At 45.2% G+C, this 16,431-nt stretch overlaps 1 protein-coding gene across 8 annotated transcripts in view; it reads left to right on the top strand.

The window, feature by feature from the left end:
• CARM1 (coactivator associated arginine methyltransferase 1) overlaps positions 1-16,431 on the top strand; it is a 146,992-nt gene that overhangs the window by 75,050 nt on the left and 55,511 nt on the right. For all 8 annotated transcript variants that reach the window (XM_058171172.1, XM_058171170.1, XM_058171171.1 and 5 more), the window contains one exon: positions 2,087-2,176. In XM_058171172.1, coding sequence (XP_058027155.1) covers positions 2,087-2,176 — 90 coding nt within the window. The remainder of the gene's footprint in view (positions 1-2,086; positions 2,177-16,431) is intronic.

Genomic DNA, 16,431 nt, shown 5'->3' with positions numbered 1-16,431 from the left:
GGGTGTGGCTCAGTAGGCATGGCTGGGTGGTCACAGCCAGGTCACTGCGACTAGATGGGCGTGGCTGGTTCAAAGTGGCCTGCTTGATGCCACTCACTGGCCGCAGCTGATTCGGAATGGCTGATTCGGTACAAAATAAGTTGCACCAGCTAACTCAATGTGGGGACAACTCAATGCCCCACAAGTTCCTCGTCTCCCCAAATTGCTGACAGCCAAGCATGTGCGCATGCACACACACACACTGCATTCCATGTTTGGGGATTTTTATGCACAGAGGAAGGAGGGGGCCTTCTTCCCAAGCCCAGGCATGATTAGCAGTTTGCTAGCTCAGATGTGGATAAAAGTCTCCAAGCTTGGAATGATGAATGTGAGTGCATGCATGCACACAGCATGCCAAAGGAGACATTCTCCCAATCCCAGTCATGGTTGGCATTTCCCTGTCCAGTGTCCCCACCCAGCAAAGCAGAAGGTGGAGGACAACGCTTCTGCGTGTAGAAGTATGGAGGAGAAAGTTTGCAAGAAGCAGTTTCATCCAAGTCCCAAAATCTGCCTTGAAGGATTTCTGGAGAGGAGGAGTGGTGGTGGAGCTGCGGGGGTGGGGAGGCTGCTCCAACAAGCCAGCATCCTTGCCACACATGATTGGAAATGAGGATTCCCTTTCAAGAAGGGCTGGCGTTCCTCGTGCAGGACCTGGCAGTGCTGCTCCCCTGCCACTCCTTTCTCCTCTCTAGAGATCTGTCAAGGCAGAAGTTGGACTTGGAGGAAACTGTTTCCTGCAAACTTTCTCCTTTGCACCTTCACACGCAGCAGTGTCCTCCGCCTCCTGCTTTGCTGGGAGGGGGCACCAGACAGGGAAATGCCAATGATGTCTGGGATTGGGAGAGGAACATCTCCTTTGGCGTGCTATGCAAATGCACACACACACACCATTCCAAGCTTGGAGACTTTTATCTACATCTAATAATAATAACAACAATAACAACAACAACAGAGTTGGAAGGGACCTTGGAGGCCTTCTAGTCCAACCCCCTGCCCAGGCAGGAAACCCTACACCATCTCAGACAGATGGTTATCCAACATCTGAGCTAGCAAGTTGCCAATCATGCCTAGGCTTGGGGAGAAGGCCCTCTCCATCTATAAATAAAAGTCCCCAAACTTGGAATGTAGCACGTGTGCGTGCACGTGCTTGTCTGCTAGTAGTTTGGGGAGGTGAGCTTGTGGGGCGCCGAGTTATCCCCACGTCGAGTTAGTCAGTGTAACTTGTTCCATCCTGACCCAGTCATCCCGAGTCAGCCATGCCCAGTGAGCGACATCAAGCCAGTCATACCTACCCAGCCACACCCACCTAGTTGTGGTGACCCGGCAGTGATCACCCAGCCATGCTTACCCAAACACATCTACCTGGCTGCTATGAGTCATCATAGTCTTACATGCAACTGGTCCTTTGAGGGCAACCATAATGCTGATGCAGCCCTCAGTAAAATTGTGTTTGACACCCCTGGTCTAATGGCTTCAATAATGAACTTGAATATAGCAAAAATTATTTGAAATATGTTTGTTAGGTGTTGTGACTTGATTGTTACTTCACAGATTCCAAAATCAGTTACAAAATCAGTTACAATTTCCAAAATCAGTTACAATTTAACATAAAAACTATTTTTTCAAGTAAACATTTTGCAATTAGGATTTTATTGTCAGCTTGCCTTCATTATCTCTAATGTTACTGATTATCTTTCAATACAGTACATTTGAGAACACTTCTTGAAAAGAAGCAAGCTATATCTGTGTATTCATGAAATAAAATAGGGTAGGCCTACATAAAATTAGTTATTTATTTACAGTTATTTCACTTTCTAGATTAAATATTGTAGCAGAAAATGTTTAATCTTTTCTATAATACTTCAGAAGAGCAGTGGCTGAAATTGGTTCTAGTGTCTCTAAAATTTCCTTTTTAAATCAAGTTCATAATTGCTTTCTCTTGTCTTTCAATTCATTAGAATCTCCATTAGCTTGAACTGGTCTTGTCTAATTGTCATAAAGGATAACTAAATGAGTATTCACCATACTGCTTACTCTTCTTTTTCAGACAGAGTTATGACATAAGTATTGTTGCTCAAGTGGATCAAACAGGCTCTAAATCCAGCAACCTTCTTGACCTGAAAAATCCCTTTTTTAGGTACCACACTGAATTTTTATATGTATCTTTGCCTCTGTGTGAGAGTGAGAGAATATAGGTCTGTGGTCTGAAAATGGTGTGTCTGAAAGAAGAGACTACTCTAATATATTATCAAGCAGAAAGAACCAAAATACAAATTTTAGCTATATATCCAACAAATATATTTAATATCTGTAATTAAAAAAACCTTTATATTGTTCTTGGTCAAAAGGCACAGAAGCAATTAAAAGCTCTGATTTAAGGTAAGACTTAATATTATTCTAATGTTTTACTGATGCTTCAAAACCTTGGAAACTGGACTTTAAGATGTATGAGTTGGTTCAGTTTTATATGCTATGAGGGATTAATAAAATACAGTTCACATTAATACTGTCAACTATCCAAATTGGTAAGACAGCAAAAGAAACAGCTGGAATATTTTTTGTTACCAAGAGTATAACTTTACTGAAAATTCCATATGGGTACAGAAATAGAAAAGCCAGTTCTAACTATTTCGCACACAAACAGTATAGGAAAACTTTCCCTTTCTCCTCCTAGTCCTCCCAATGTCCATTTTTCATCAATCATTTGCACTCACTTTGTTTTGGGAATGATGTGTCTGCCTGCAACATTTCCAGTCAGTAACCTTGTGGTATTGATTGAGTCTGTTTCAGGCTTCCAGTCAGCACACTTGAATTCCAAATTTCCTTCCCAGGCATCCCTTACATTCCAGTGCCTTCTCTCCCTCCTCCTGTTACTGTTGTCTGGTTGCAAGCAGGGCTGCGTAGCGAGTCAATCATGACATGACAACCGTCCACGAAGATGATTAATCCTACAAGGAAACAAACACATGTATTATTATAACCTATCGGGGTTCATCCAGGAACCTAGCATGGAACCTCTGAATGAGTCTAGAGCACAGGTGTCAAACTGGCAGCCCATGGGCTGGATGCATCACACACAGGCCACCCCAGCTCCGCGAATGGGAAACACGTCATGAAACATCACATGATGGTAACGTGATGCGGCGAGTTTGACACCAGTGGTCTAGGGGTATGGACTTTCGTTGCCGTCATCCATTCTGCCTCTGCCAAAGGAAACCCCTTCCATAAGTCTAAATATTGCAACTTCCCCTTGTAGCATTGAGAGTCAAGAATCTCCTTGATCTTTCTCCTTCTACCCATATAGGGAGGGGGAGGCTCAATGAATGGCCTCAGTGGTGAGCTACGGAAGGGCTTTAACAAACTACAGTGAAACACTAGGTGAATGTGCTTGAGGTTTTTTGGCAATTTCAATTCCACCATCACCAGATTCACCAACCCAGATGATAGGGAAAGGACCTATGTTCTTAGGCCCCAACTTCTTGCAGGGCTACCGCAACTGCAAGAACTTCATGGACAGGTACACCTCATTTCCTATTCTAAATTCCTAGGTGGTCTCTTCTTGTCAGCCTGTCTCTTCTGCTCTTCCCATGCTGCTTCTAATGCTTTGCGCACCACAAGCCAGATGGTTTTCAAAGTACTTATCCACTCAGCCAATGAAGTTGACAAAGAAGTCTCTTGAGGGAGCTCTGGTGTAGGCAAAAATTCCACATCGATGGCCAGTCAAAAGGGGGTAAACGCAGTGCTGCTATGTATAGCATTATTCTATGCCACCTCAATGAAGGGCAGAAGTTCATCCCAATTGTCTTGCTGATAGTCCATGTATCATCGAAGATACTGCTCTAAGACTATATTCGTAAGTTCACAGGTGCCATTCATTTGAGGATGCTGGGCAGAGCTAAGATCCTGGGAGGACTCTAACAAGCTCAATAACTCAGGCCAAAAGTTTGATGTGAATTGCATTCCCCAATCTGAGATCATCCATTTTGGAACACTTATGCAGTCGGTACACGAGCTGTACAAAGAGTCTAGCTAGGGATTGAGCAGAAAGGATCCTCTGGCACACCACAAACTGGGCTTGCTTAGAGAATAAATTCATAATGACCCAGATCACAGTATTTCCAGCGTCCTCCAGCAGCTCCCCAGTAAAGTCCACAAATATTTCCCTTGAGGGAGCCGTAGGGCTGGGCACAGTCTGGAGGCTTGCTGGGCAGCCTCTTCACTGAAGCACAAACAGGACAGCTGGCTATCTAGTCTTCTATGTCTTTCTTCACCACCAAAACACTCTCTTTATGAGGTGAAAGGTATGTACAAATCCAAAATGCCCGCTGCCTTCTCATCATGGCTCCGCTGCAATATTAAGATTGTTGACTCAATGGGATGTATAGTTTGCTCCCCATCTATGCCAATCAGTCCCCTAAGGACAGCTCACCTTTGTATTGTTGGAATCACTTATCCCCTGCCAAGGCTTCTGTTAGAGGTTGCATTAGATTTTTGGTCAGCGGTGATGGCAATGCTTCTTGCTGTCTCATGAGGGCTGGTGCTGCTACTTATTTGGAGGGAATAATGGAATTGACAACCTCCTCTTGAGCACTGTTGTACTGTTGCATTTATGAGGGCGTCTACCAAGAAATTTCACCCTCCCAGTAGATAGCGGAGTGAAGTTGAAGTGATTGAAGTATTGGCCCTATTGTTCTTGGGAGACAGCTTTCAAGGAGCCTTCAGTGTTTCTAGGTTCTTGTGGTCCATCCACACCTCGAAAGGAATCTTACTGCCTTCCAAGAATCGCCTCTAGATTATAAGAGCCTAGCTGACTGTGTAGGCTTCCTTTTCCCAGGTAGCCCATCATCTCTCAGTCTCCAAAAGCTTGTGGGATGTGTAGGTTCATAACTGCAACTCTCCTTTTGCATTCTTCTGGGGCAGCACCACCCTCAAGGCCACATCACTGGCATTTGCTTGTATCACAAAGGGCTCATCTGGGTCAGTATGCTCTAGGACCAGTTCAGCAGCAAAAAGATGCTTTAGTTTCTGTTGTGACCGAGGCCCAAGTAGTGATTACCAAACACAATTCAGTCCTGAACAAACTTATTTTATTAAAACAGCTGAGAATTAATTCATTCTCAGCTTATTCCAAAACAAATTCTTTATAAACAGTCCTTCGGCCTTATCACCAAACTTTGTTGTCTTTGGCAACCTGCCAAAGGCTTTTCTTGGCAAAAACCCCACAAAGTTCAAGAGACACTGACAAGAAGCAATGGAATTCAACATTGCTTTTCCACAAAGAACCCAAAGGCTCTTTGCTGCTCTTTTAAGCCTTATGGGAGTGGCCAATCATTTTCTTTTTTTTTTTTTAATTACTTTTTTCCAACAAACAAAAAAAGAAAATACATTATTACACCCTTGTGCTATACATAAAAAAAAGGAAGAAGCCGAATGCGGGAGAGAACCATCATTATCTTTTTTCTTGAGTGATGAATTTAAATAGACAGCCCGAAAGAAGTGGCCCGGACATTGGCACGTCCCCTCTCCCCCATTCTCTTTATAGAGGCGAAACCGATGAGGATGTGGGGGAAGAAGATTGTTTGTATTTTATTGTTTGTCTTGTTTTTTGTTTTTGTTTTTGTTTTCTTATCCTTTTTTATATGTTAAATGTTGGTTATATGGGAGTTTAATGTTGGGTTGTGGGCACAGAAAGGAAGATGCGGGGATAGGATTGAAAAATTTATATTTTAAATGGGAGTCATAAAAATAATGTCATGGAATGTGAAGGGTACAGGGAATCAGATTAAAAGAAGAAGATTGGAATTTAAGATTAAAAGAGATTTACCAGATATTTTATTTTTACAAGAAACCCATCAGAAATCTGACGATTCAAATAGAATGTATATAAAAGGTATGCAAATATATGAAAAAGCATTTGGAACTTCAAAAGCCAGAGGAGTTGCAACACTGATATCAGATAGGGTGTATTTTGAAAAACATCAGGTAATTTTGGATGAAGATGGAAGATATGTAATAATTGTTGGAAATCTTAATGAGGGAAAAGTGACACTTGTTAATTTATATTTACCGAATGAAAAACAAAGAGAATTTCTCGAAAAAATAACAAAAATTTTGGAGAATGAAAGTGTAGGGAAAGTAATTGTGGCTGGGGATTTTAATTTAATCAGAGGTAAAATAGACAGTACTAACCCCACCCGCTGTGGAGGAGCAAATAAAATGGGGATTTTAAATAAGTGGATGCTTCGAAACGGCGTGGTGGATGTGTGGAGAGAGGTCAAAGGAATTGAAAGAGTATATACTTTTTTCTCTAAGATATATAATACATATTCTAGAATTGATTATATTTTTCTTTCTAAAGATTTGTTGAATAATGTGGATAAGGTAGATGTGGGAATTTTCTGATCATGCAGAAGTTATGGTGGATTTAGATTTTAATTTTGAGAAAAAAAGAAGCTATTGGAGATATGAGGAGAAACTGTATAAAAATGAAAAGGATAAAAAATGGATACTTAAAAAATTGGAGGAAAGTTGGAGATTAAATGATAACGGGGAGGTTAAATTTGAAATTGTTTGGGATGCGATGAAAGCGGTGTTTAGAGGGGAGAATATTAAATTATCAAGTAGGAAATATAAAAATTATAAAATTAAAATGGAAAGAGATAAAAACCAGATTAAAGAATTGGAAAATCAATTTTTGCTTACTAAAGAAAAAAAAAATTCTTCAGGAGCTTAATATTTTAAGAAATAAAATGATAGAAGAGGATACAGAGTTAGTAAAAAGAAATTTGAGATATTTAAATAGGAATTTTTTTGAATTTAGTAATAGAAATTCTAAGTTATTGGCAAAGATGGCGAAAAATAAAAGAGAGAAGAGAGAAATTGGAGCCTTGATAGATGACAGAGGTATAAGATGTTATAAAAAATTAGAGAAATGTGAAGTGGTTAGAAATTTTTTTCAGAATCTATATTCAAAGAAACCAGTTAATCGGGGAAAATTGCAAAGCTATTTAAAAAATATGTGGTGAAAATTGATCAAACATATAAGGAATTGATGGAAGAAGATATAACACAAGATGAGATTAATGGAATTATACAAAAAATAAAATTAGGGAAAGCTCCAGGTGAGGATGGATTACCTGCTGAGTTCTATAAAGAATTTAAAGAATTAATAATACCAAGATTGCAAAAATTATTTAATGGAATATTACATGGTGGAGAAGTACCTTCGTCATGGAATAGAACGGTGATACCCTAATTCCTAAGCCAGATAAAGATTTAGAAAGGATTGAGTCCTATCGGCCCATTTCTTTAATTAATCAGGATGCAAAGATATTTACTGCTATTATAAGTAATAGATTAAATAGATTTATAGATAGATATATAAGTTACAACCAAGTAGGTTTTGTGAAGGGTAGATACATGAGTGATATTGTTAGAAGAGTATTAAATATTATAGATGTAGCTGAATATAACGGTGATAAAATTGGTATAGTATCATTGGATATTTTTAAAGCTTTTGATTCTGTACAATGGGAAACTATTAAAGTAATTGTGGAGGCTTTAGGTTTTGGTAATAAGTTTATACATGTTATTTCAAAATTGTACCAAAAAAGCAGTGCAAGAGTGAAGGTGAATGGAATATTAACTGAAGAGATAAAATTAGAAGCAGGTACGAGACAAGGATGTCCCTTGTCCCCAACATTATTTTTATTAGCTATGGAAATTTTGACAAAAATGATAGAAAAAGATGAAGAATTAGAAGGATATAAGGGGTATAAGATAAATTTGTATGGATGATACTTTAATTATTTTGAAAAATGTAGAGAAAGACCTGAAAAAGATATATAAGCATTTGAAAGAATTTGAGGAAATGACAGGTCTGAAAGTAAATTGGTCAAAGTCAGAATTATTGATGGATAGTAATGGTAATGAGTCTGAGAATATGCAAGAGCAATTTGGGATAAGGATTAAAATACATTGAAATATTTGGGTATAGTGCTTTCACTCAAGGTTAAAGAATTGAAAAAACTTAATTATGATGTGGTGATTAATGAAATTGAGAAGAAGATAGACAAATATAAAATGTTAAAGTTGTCTTGGTTTGGTAGAATTGCAATGTGTAAGATGATGTTGCTGCCCAAGTTCAACTTTTTATTCGAGATGCTACCGCTAAATTTGACAGAGAAAGATATTGAAGGATACCAGAAAAAATTGGACAAATTTTGTAATGGTGGCAAAAGACCTAGATTAGTGAAGAAAATGTGGTATCAAAATCAAAAGGAAGGTGGATTAGGAATCCCCAAATTATTTAATTATTACTGTGCGTATGGTATCCGGATAGTGGTAAAAATATTTAAAGGTGAAGATAACTATTGGAGAGACTTAGAGTTAAGGGATATAGAAATTTGGATCAAGGTGGTTTTAGATAAAGCAAACTCAAAATGTGTAATTAGAAGTTATTGGTTAAAGGGATTAAGTAAAAATGTGGAATAAATTTGTTAAAATTTTAATTCGGATATAATCTTTTGGGGTAGACAATTGGAAATTGGCCGATTAAAAATAATATAAAACGTAATGAAGTGATTAAAGAGGAAAATATAGAAATTATTAGAGATTGGATAAAAGTTATGGAAAATGAAAGGAGGAATAAAGAAATTATTGAAAAATTAGGGTTAAGTTGGTTTGAAAAAATACAGATAGAAAAATGGACAAAAAAATTAAGGGAAAATTATTCGATAAATAGATGTGAAACTGAATTTGAATATTTAGTATCTCGGATTATGAAAGATGAAATTGGGCTAAAGGGACTCGTTAGTAGGGTTTATAAGATTATAAATTCTGATGAAAAATTACAAAGAGTGATGAGGACAAATTGGGAAAAAGATCTTAATATTGAAATACCAGAGTCAGATTGGAATGTGAATTGGAATAGTAGAATTATGAGAACTTTATCTATAAGGATTAAAGAGCATAATTATAAAGTTGTTTGGAAATGGTATTTGACTCCAGTAAGATTGTCACAAATGGATAAAAAAATTAGTAAAAAATGTTGGAGATGTGAGATGGAATTGGGGACTTATGAACATATGTGGTATAAATGTGACAAGGTTAAAAAGTTTTGGCAACAATTGGAGAAAATGATATTTGAAATGATGGGGAAAGTAATAATATTGAGAGTGGAAACTATATTATTGTTGGTAATTAAGGAAATAGAATTAACAAAATATGAAAAAGAATTGATTAAAATTATGATTATAATAGGTAGAATTATAATAGCTAGATATTGGAAATTAGATGTGATTTTTAGAATAGAAGAGTGGAATTCTGAAATGTGGAAATTAGCCATAAATGATAAAATGACATGTGATATTAAAATTAGAAGTGGTGTGTATAAAGAAGATATTTTCTGGAAGACTTGGAAACCATTCGTGGACTATGCGCTTGGAAAATTGGATGCTTCGGTACCTGTACCTCGAGAACGTGGATTTTGGCAATCATGAGGACATATCCGAAGACCCAAATCTTCCTTTTTTTAATGTGTGGCCAATCATTTTCTGCCCTTACTCCCGAGTCGTCCTTTTTGTTTCAGCTGCTCTTGCCTTCTGGCAGCTCTTCTCATACGTGCACTAGGAACAGGCTCCTCCTGTTCCTCTGCTTCTCTGCTGTCTGCCTCTGGAGGCTCCAAAGTCCACACATTGTTCCCAGATGGCCCTGGCCCATCTCTGGCTCCGGCACAGATCCCTCGTCCGGGCCTTCCCCTGACTTCAGGACTGGCCCATTGTCCTCCCCAGCTTCCTCACTGTCCGACTCCGCTGCCAGATCCGCAGGCTGCTGGCGGACCACAACAGCGGCTTGGCACTTGAGTGACCAGTTCAGGATGAACTGAGTGTCAGTGTTCCAGAAAAAACCCCAACTCCAAGTAAAACTCTGAAGCAAGCTTGGCTTCCCCTTTCATCTTCAATAAATTCATGATCAGTAGGGTTATTTGCGCGAATGTGGAGATGAATTGATGCATTCAAATCAAATCACCAGGACCTGACGGATTATATCCCAGAGTTCTAAAGAAGCTGGCAGAACCACTGTACCACTGGCATCTCAGAACCACTGTACCATGTCTTTCAAAAATCCTGGAGCACCAGGAACTACCAAAGGACTGGAAAAGAGCTGATCTTCAAAGAGGGGGAAAAACCGACCTAGGAAACTACAGACCAATCAGCCTAACATCAATACCTGGGAAGATACTGAAAAAGATAATAAAAAAATAGATCTGCCAACATCTAGAAACGAGTAAAGTAATAACGAGCAGTTAGCATGGGTTTGTTAAAAACAGATCATGCCAAACTTATCTTATTTCATTCCTCAACATAGTGACTAAATTAGTAGACCAGTGAAATAATGTGGACATAATATACTAGACATCCTATAACGTGAAGTCAAATGGGCCTTAGGAAATCTGAGCAGCTAGTGGAGGTGACATTATTCCAGCTGAGCTATTCAAAATCTTAAAAGACGATGCAGTAAAAGTGCTACACTCAATTTGCCAGCAAATTTGGAAAACTGAACAGTTTACATTCCAATTCCAAAGAAAGGCAATGCCAAAGAATGTTCAAACTATCGCACCACTGCACTCATTTCAAATGCTAATAAAGTTATGCTTAAAATCCTACGTTAGTATGTGGATTGAGAACTACCAGAAGTACAGACAAAACAAGAGGCAGAGGAAGTAGAGATCAAATTGCCAACATACGCTGGATCATGGAGAAAGCTAGGGAGTTCCAGAAAAATATCTACTTCTGTTTCATTGAGTATGCTAAAACCTTTGATTGTGTGGATCACAACAAATTGTGGCAAGTTCTTAAAGAGATGGTCATACCAATCCATCGTATTTGTCTCTTAAGAAACCTATATGCGGCTCAAGAAGCAACAGTGAGAACTGGACATGGAACCACTGATTGGTTCAAAATTGGGAAAGGAGTCCAGCAAGGCTGTATATTTTTGCCTTGCCTATTTAACTTATATGCAGAGCACATCATGAGAAAGGCAGGGCTAGATGAATCAAAAGTTGGAATTAAGATTGCCAGGAGAAATATCAACAATCTCAGATATGCAGATTGTTGATATTATCACTTTAAGATAATACCACTTTAATGGCAGAAAGTGAAGAGGAACTAAAGAGCCTCTTGATGCGGGTGAAGAAGGAGAGTGCAAAAGTTGGCTTGAAACTCAACATTAAGAAAACTAAGATCATGGCATCCAGCCCTCTCAATTCCTGTCAAATAGATGGGGAAGAAATGGAGGTAGAGACAGATTTTGTTTTCCTGGGCTCCAAGATCACCACAAATGGGGACTGCAGCCAAAAAATTAAAAGGCACTTGCTCCTGGGGAGGAAAGCTATGGCAAATCTAGACAGCATACTAAAAAGAAGAGACATCACCCTGCCAACAAAAGTGCGTACAGTCAAGGCTATGGTTTTCCCAGTTGCAATGTATGACTGTGAAAGTTGGACCATTAGAAAGGCTGAGCGCCAAAGAATTGAGGCCTTTGAACTCTGGTGCTGGAGACGACTCCTGTGAGTCCCAAGGCAATCAAACCTGTCACTCCTAGAGGAGATCAACCCTGACTGCTCTTTAGAAGGCCAGATCCTGAAGATGAAACTGAAATACTTTGGCCACCTAATGAGAAGGAAGGATTCACTGGAGAAGAGACTAATGCTGGGAAAGACTGAGGGCAAAAGAAGAAGGAGATGACAGAGAATGAGGTGGCTGGATGGAGTCACTGCAGCAGTAGATGTGAGCTTAAATGGATGGTAGAGGACAGGAAAGCCTGGAGGAACGTTGTCCATGGGGTCATAATGGGTCAGATACAACTTCGCAACTAACAACAATTCTTCAGTTGGCTCGGAGGTGGGGTAGCAGTCATTAGTCATGGTGCAAGACACTAGGAGGCTCGGTGCCCTCCTTTCTTCAGCAAAAGCAGCCACCAAGGTTCTGGTGGGTCTTCCTCCTCTGGATGGAGGCCCTTTTCCTCTTCTAGGAACCACTTGCTTCTCTGCTAGCCAATGTTCGTGGAATTCCCATCAGGTCGATCTCAACCTCAATGGCCACATAGTCCCATGCTCGCAGGTTACGTGGCACCCCCCCCCCCCGGAGTAGGCAATTCTGTTTCAGTTTCTTGTTCAATCCCTCTTGGAAATGGCAGATCAGTCTCCCAAGTGACTGGCTAGGCAGCAGAAATCTTGAATGTACTCCAGTTGCTTCCCCTGTTTCAGGGTATGGATATGGGCTTCAGTGCTGGGCCACCATGGGGTCTTCAAACCACTCTTGCAGGGCTTGCATGAAGACGTCAAGGTCATCCAGGTCGGTGGCATTTTTATCATGCAACAACACCAACACAGTCAACACAGGTTGACTGTGATGACATGGACCCAGGCCATATCATCTGGGTACATTGCTTCATAATGTATGTGGTAATGTAATCCATGTGGTATCAGGCTTGAGCCAGGAAATGGGCTAGGTAACTTGGGCGCCCATTGAAACAGGCCACTGGGGGAGTGGCATTCCTCCCATACCAGGACAAATCCCTGGGGCGGAATTCCAGTTGCCGCCCCTGGTGCTGAGATTCCAACCATGGCTACTTGTGCTGTAACCCTGACTGTGGCAGGGGCCATCAGTGCTGCCAGCTGCAATGGAGAAGGAGTGGCGAAGACTGTTTACACCTGTGCCAGGGTTTGGCTGTAGCCGGCTGAAGAATAGGGGGGAGCAGTAGCCAGGATCACCAGGGGTTTCACAACTCCTGGCCCACTGATGGTGTCGTGTCCCACTCCTCCGCTGACGGCTGGGTCCGGGAAATCCGAATCAGGCTTGCCTCTGCAGCTCTGCCCAAAGTCCTAGCAAAGTCCTCAGAGCAGGCAGGAGACCAGTAAGTGACTTCAGCAAGATAAGTTTGACTTTTGCCTGACTCAGAGACTGCCAGAAAGTAGCTCCTTTATATAGGCCGTGGGGTGTGGCTCCATGACTCAGCACTCATTACGGCCTGCCCCTCCCTTCCCTCTGTTGCCTCCGCCTCTCCAATCTTCTGATGCGAGGGTCACTCCAATCAGATGTTCTTGGGAGTAAACCCTCCTCAGGCTCACCTGCTGTGGAGGAGGGGGAGGGGTCTAGCTGCTCCGTTTGCCTGGGCATGGAGTCAGGGCTGGGGCAGGGAGATGCTCCTTCTTCTGCAGTTTGTGGGGCTTGGAGCCGGGACTTGGGCCGGAAGCCATACATTCCCCAGTGTTGGGGAGCAGGTAAGAAGGCCCCGGCTGCTCTGAGGGCGGGCAAGACACAACACTATCCCTCACCGCAGGGCCCTTCCCCCGGGGCTGACGATCGGGATGCGGTCGGGCCGGGTTCTGCTCGTGGAAGGCCCGCACCAGGTCCGGGCGTGGGCGTCGGGCGTTGACCCAGGTGAACTCGGTCCCGCACTTGCCACGCAACCAGGTATTGGAAGCGCCTTCAGCCAGCGGGAGTCGCGTATGCTGTGCACCTTGTACTCCTCCGCCCGTCCTCGCCGACAGCGATGGGTGGCGCCGGCGCCAAGGGGAGACGGGGCCTCAGGGACCAGCAAGGACCGATGGAAGACGGATGGATCCGCATGGAACGCGGCAGGGTCAATCGGTAGGCCACCCGATTGATGACCGCCTCGACGGGGAACGGACCGATGAACCGGTGGTCCAGTTTCTTCGCCGGCCGGTCGGACGGGAGATGCTTTGTGGAGAGCCACACGCGGTCTCCGACCACCAGTGGGGGTGTTGCCCGTCGGGAACGATCGGCGACCCGCTTGTAGTCCTCCTTCGCCCGATTCAGCTGCCGACGCACCATCTGCTGGACCGCGTGCAACTCGGAGAGAAAGGACTGTGTCTCGGGAACCGGGGAGTCCGGGGGCGCCAGAGGGAAGAGCCGCGGATGGTACCCCAAGTTGGCCAGGAACGGGGTGGTCTGGGTGGAGGTGTGTTGGGAGTTGTTGAATGCGAACTCCGCTAGGGACAGGTAATCGGCCCAGTTGTCCTGCTGTTGGTTCACGAAGCACCGGAGGTACTGTTCCAGGACGCCGATGACCTTTTCCGTCCCGCCGTCGGTCTCCGGATGGTGCGCCGACGACAGGCACACCTGCACCTCCAATGCGGCCATCAGGCTCTTCCAAAAGCGGGCCGTGAACTGCACCCCACGGTCCGACACCACCCTGTCCGGCAGGCCGTGGAGGCGGAAGACGTGCTGCAAGAAGAGATGGGCTGTCTTGGTGGCGGTGGGCAGCCCGCGGCACGGGATGAAGTGTGCCATCTTGGTGAGCATGTCCACCACCACCAGCACCGTGGTGAACCCCGAGGACGGCGGCAGGTCCGTCAGGAAGTCCATGGAAATCGCCGGCCAGGGTCTGTCAGGAGTCGGCAAGGGCTGGAGGAGACCGAGGGGCCCCGTGGCGGCCTTGGCTTGCCGGCACGGCACGCAGGACGTCACATAGGCATGGACATCATGCCGCACCCGGGGCCACCAGAAGGTCCGCGTTACCAGGTTGAGAGTCTTGAAAAACCCGAAATGGCCCGCGGCAGGGTTGTCGTGGCACTGGGTCAGGACGAGGGACCGGAGCGGCCCCGTGGGCACATACAACCGCCCCCGGAACTTGAGTACGTCGTCTTCCAATGTCCACGGAGACTTGGGGCCCGCCTCCGCTCGCCGCTGCTGAGACCAGGCGTCTTGGCGCTGCGCCTCTCGCACCCGGGCCCGTAAGTCCACCGGTTCCCGGGCGGCGGCCAAGGCTTCCGCCGGCAGTACGGTCCGTGGAGGAAGAGGGTCTTGGGCGCTCAGGTACTCTGGCTTACTGGACAGGGCGTCCGCCCTCCGGTTGTGGCCACTGGGGATATAGGTGACGCGGAAGTTGAACCGGGCAAAGAACAGCGACCACCGGATCTGCCGCTGGTTCAACTTCCGAGCCGTGGTGAGATGTTCGAGGTTCCGATGGTCCGTTCGGACCTCCACCTGATGCCGGGCTCCCTCCAGGTGGTGCCGCCACGCCTCGAACACGGCCTTGATAGCCAGCAACTCCTTTTCCCAGATGGTATAGTTGCGCTCGGAAGGGTTGAGCTTCCGCGAGGAGTACGCGCAGGGAAAAAGAGTGCCGCCATCCGCCGGGGCCTGTAGCAGCACCGCTCCGAGGGCGACGTTGGAGGCGTCCGTCTCCACCACGAAAGACCGGTGCGGGTCGGGATGTCGCAGGATGGGCTCCGTGACGAAAGCCTTCCTGAGAGCCGTGAAGGCTTCCTCCTGCGGGGGACCCCACCGGAACGGGACCTTCTTCTGAAGGAGCTGGGTGAGCGGAGCCGTCAGCGTGGCGAAGCCCGGGATGAAGGTCCGATAGTAATTGGCGAAGCCCAGCAGCCGCTGGACATCCTTCACCCGACGCGGGGCTTCCCAGCTGCTCAGGGCCTCCACCTTGCGGGTCCATGGCGATCCTCGGGTGAGAGGATGTGCCCGAGGAACTCAATGGACGACGGAGGAAAAACACTTCTCCAGCTTGGCGTGAGCTGGTGCTCCGCAGGCGCTGCAGGACCAGGCGGAGGTGCTGGAGGTGACTTTCCCTGGACCGGGAGTAGACCAGGATGTCGTTCAGGTAGATCACCACGAACCGATCCAACATGTCCCGGAACACATCGTTCATAAAATGTTGGAAGACGGCGGGGGCGTTGGTCAGCCCGAACGGCATGACCGTGTACTCGTAGTGTCCGTGCGGGTGCGAGCGCCGTCTTCCACTCGTCCCCTTCACGCATCCGCACCAGGTTGTAGGCCCCCCGGAGGTCGAGCTTGGTAAAGATGGAGGCCTCCCGCAGCCGGTCCATCAGCTCCGGGATGAGCGGCAGGGGGTAGCGATTCCGCACCGTGATGGCGTTCAGCCGGCGGTAGTCGCAACACAGGCGCAAATCCCCCGTCTTCTTTTTTACGAAGAGGACCGGGGCCGACAGAGGGGACTTGAAGGCGTATGACCCCTCGGGCCAGATTTTTGTCCAGAAAGTCCCTGAGGGCGGCCAACTCGGGCTCGGACATGGAATACAGGCGTCCCGTGGGCAGCGGGGCGCCGGGTTGCAGGTCCACGGGGCAGTCGTAGGGCCGGTGCGGGGGTAAGCGGTCCGCCTCCTTTTCGCTGAAGACGTCAGCGAAGTCCTGCAGCTCTGGGGGCACGGCGACGGCCGGGGTGAAGACGTCCTGGCCGGCGCAGGTGTGGCGGATGTGGTCGACACACTGCAGGCTGGGAAACGAGATGGCGTTCCGCGACCAGGCCACCTGAGGGTCGTGCGTCCGCAGCCAGGCCAGTCCGAGGATCACTGGGAAGTGGAGGTCCGCTGTCACGTAGAAGCGAATC

Source organism: Ahaetulla prasina, chromosome 2 (assembly GCF_028640845.1).
Source record: "Ahaetulla prasina isolate Xishuangbanna chromosome 2, ASM2864084v1, whole genome shotgun sequence".
Lineage (NCBI taxonomy): Eukaryota > Metazoa > Chordata > Lepidosauria > Squamata > Colubridae > Ahaetulla > Ahaetulla prasina.
The sequence above is the reverse complement of the archived record's forward strand: the minus strand, read 5'-3'. Positions and strand labels throughout refer to the sequence as shown.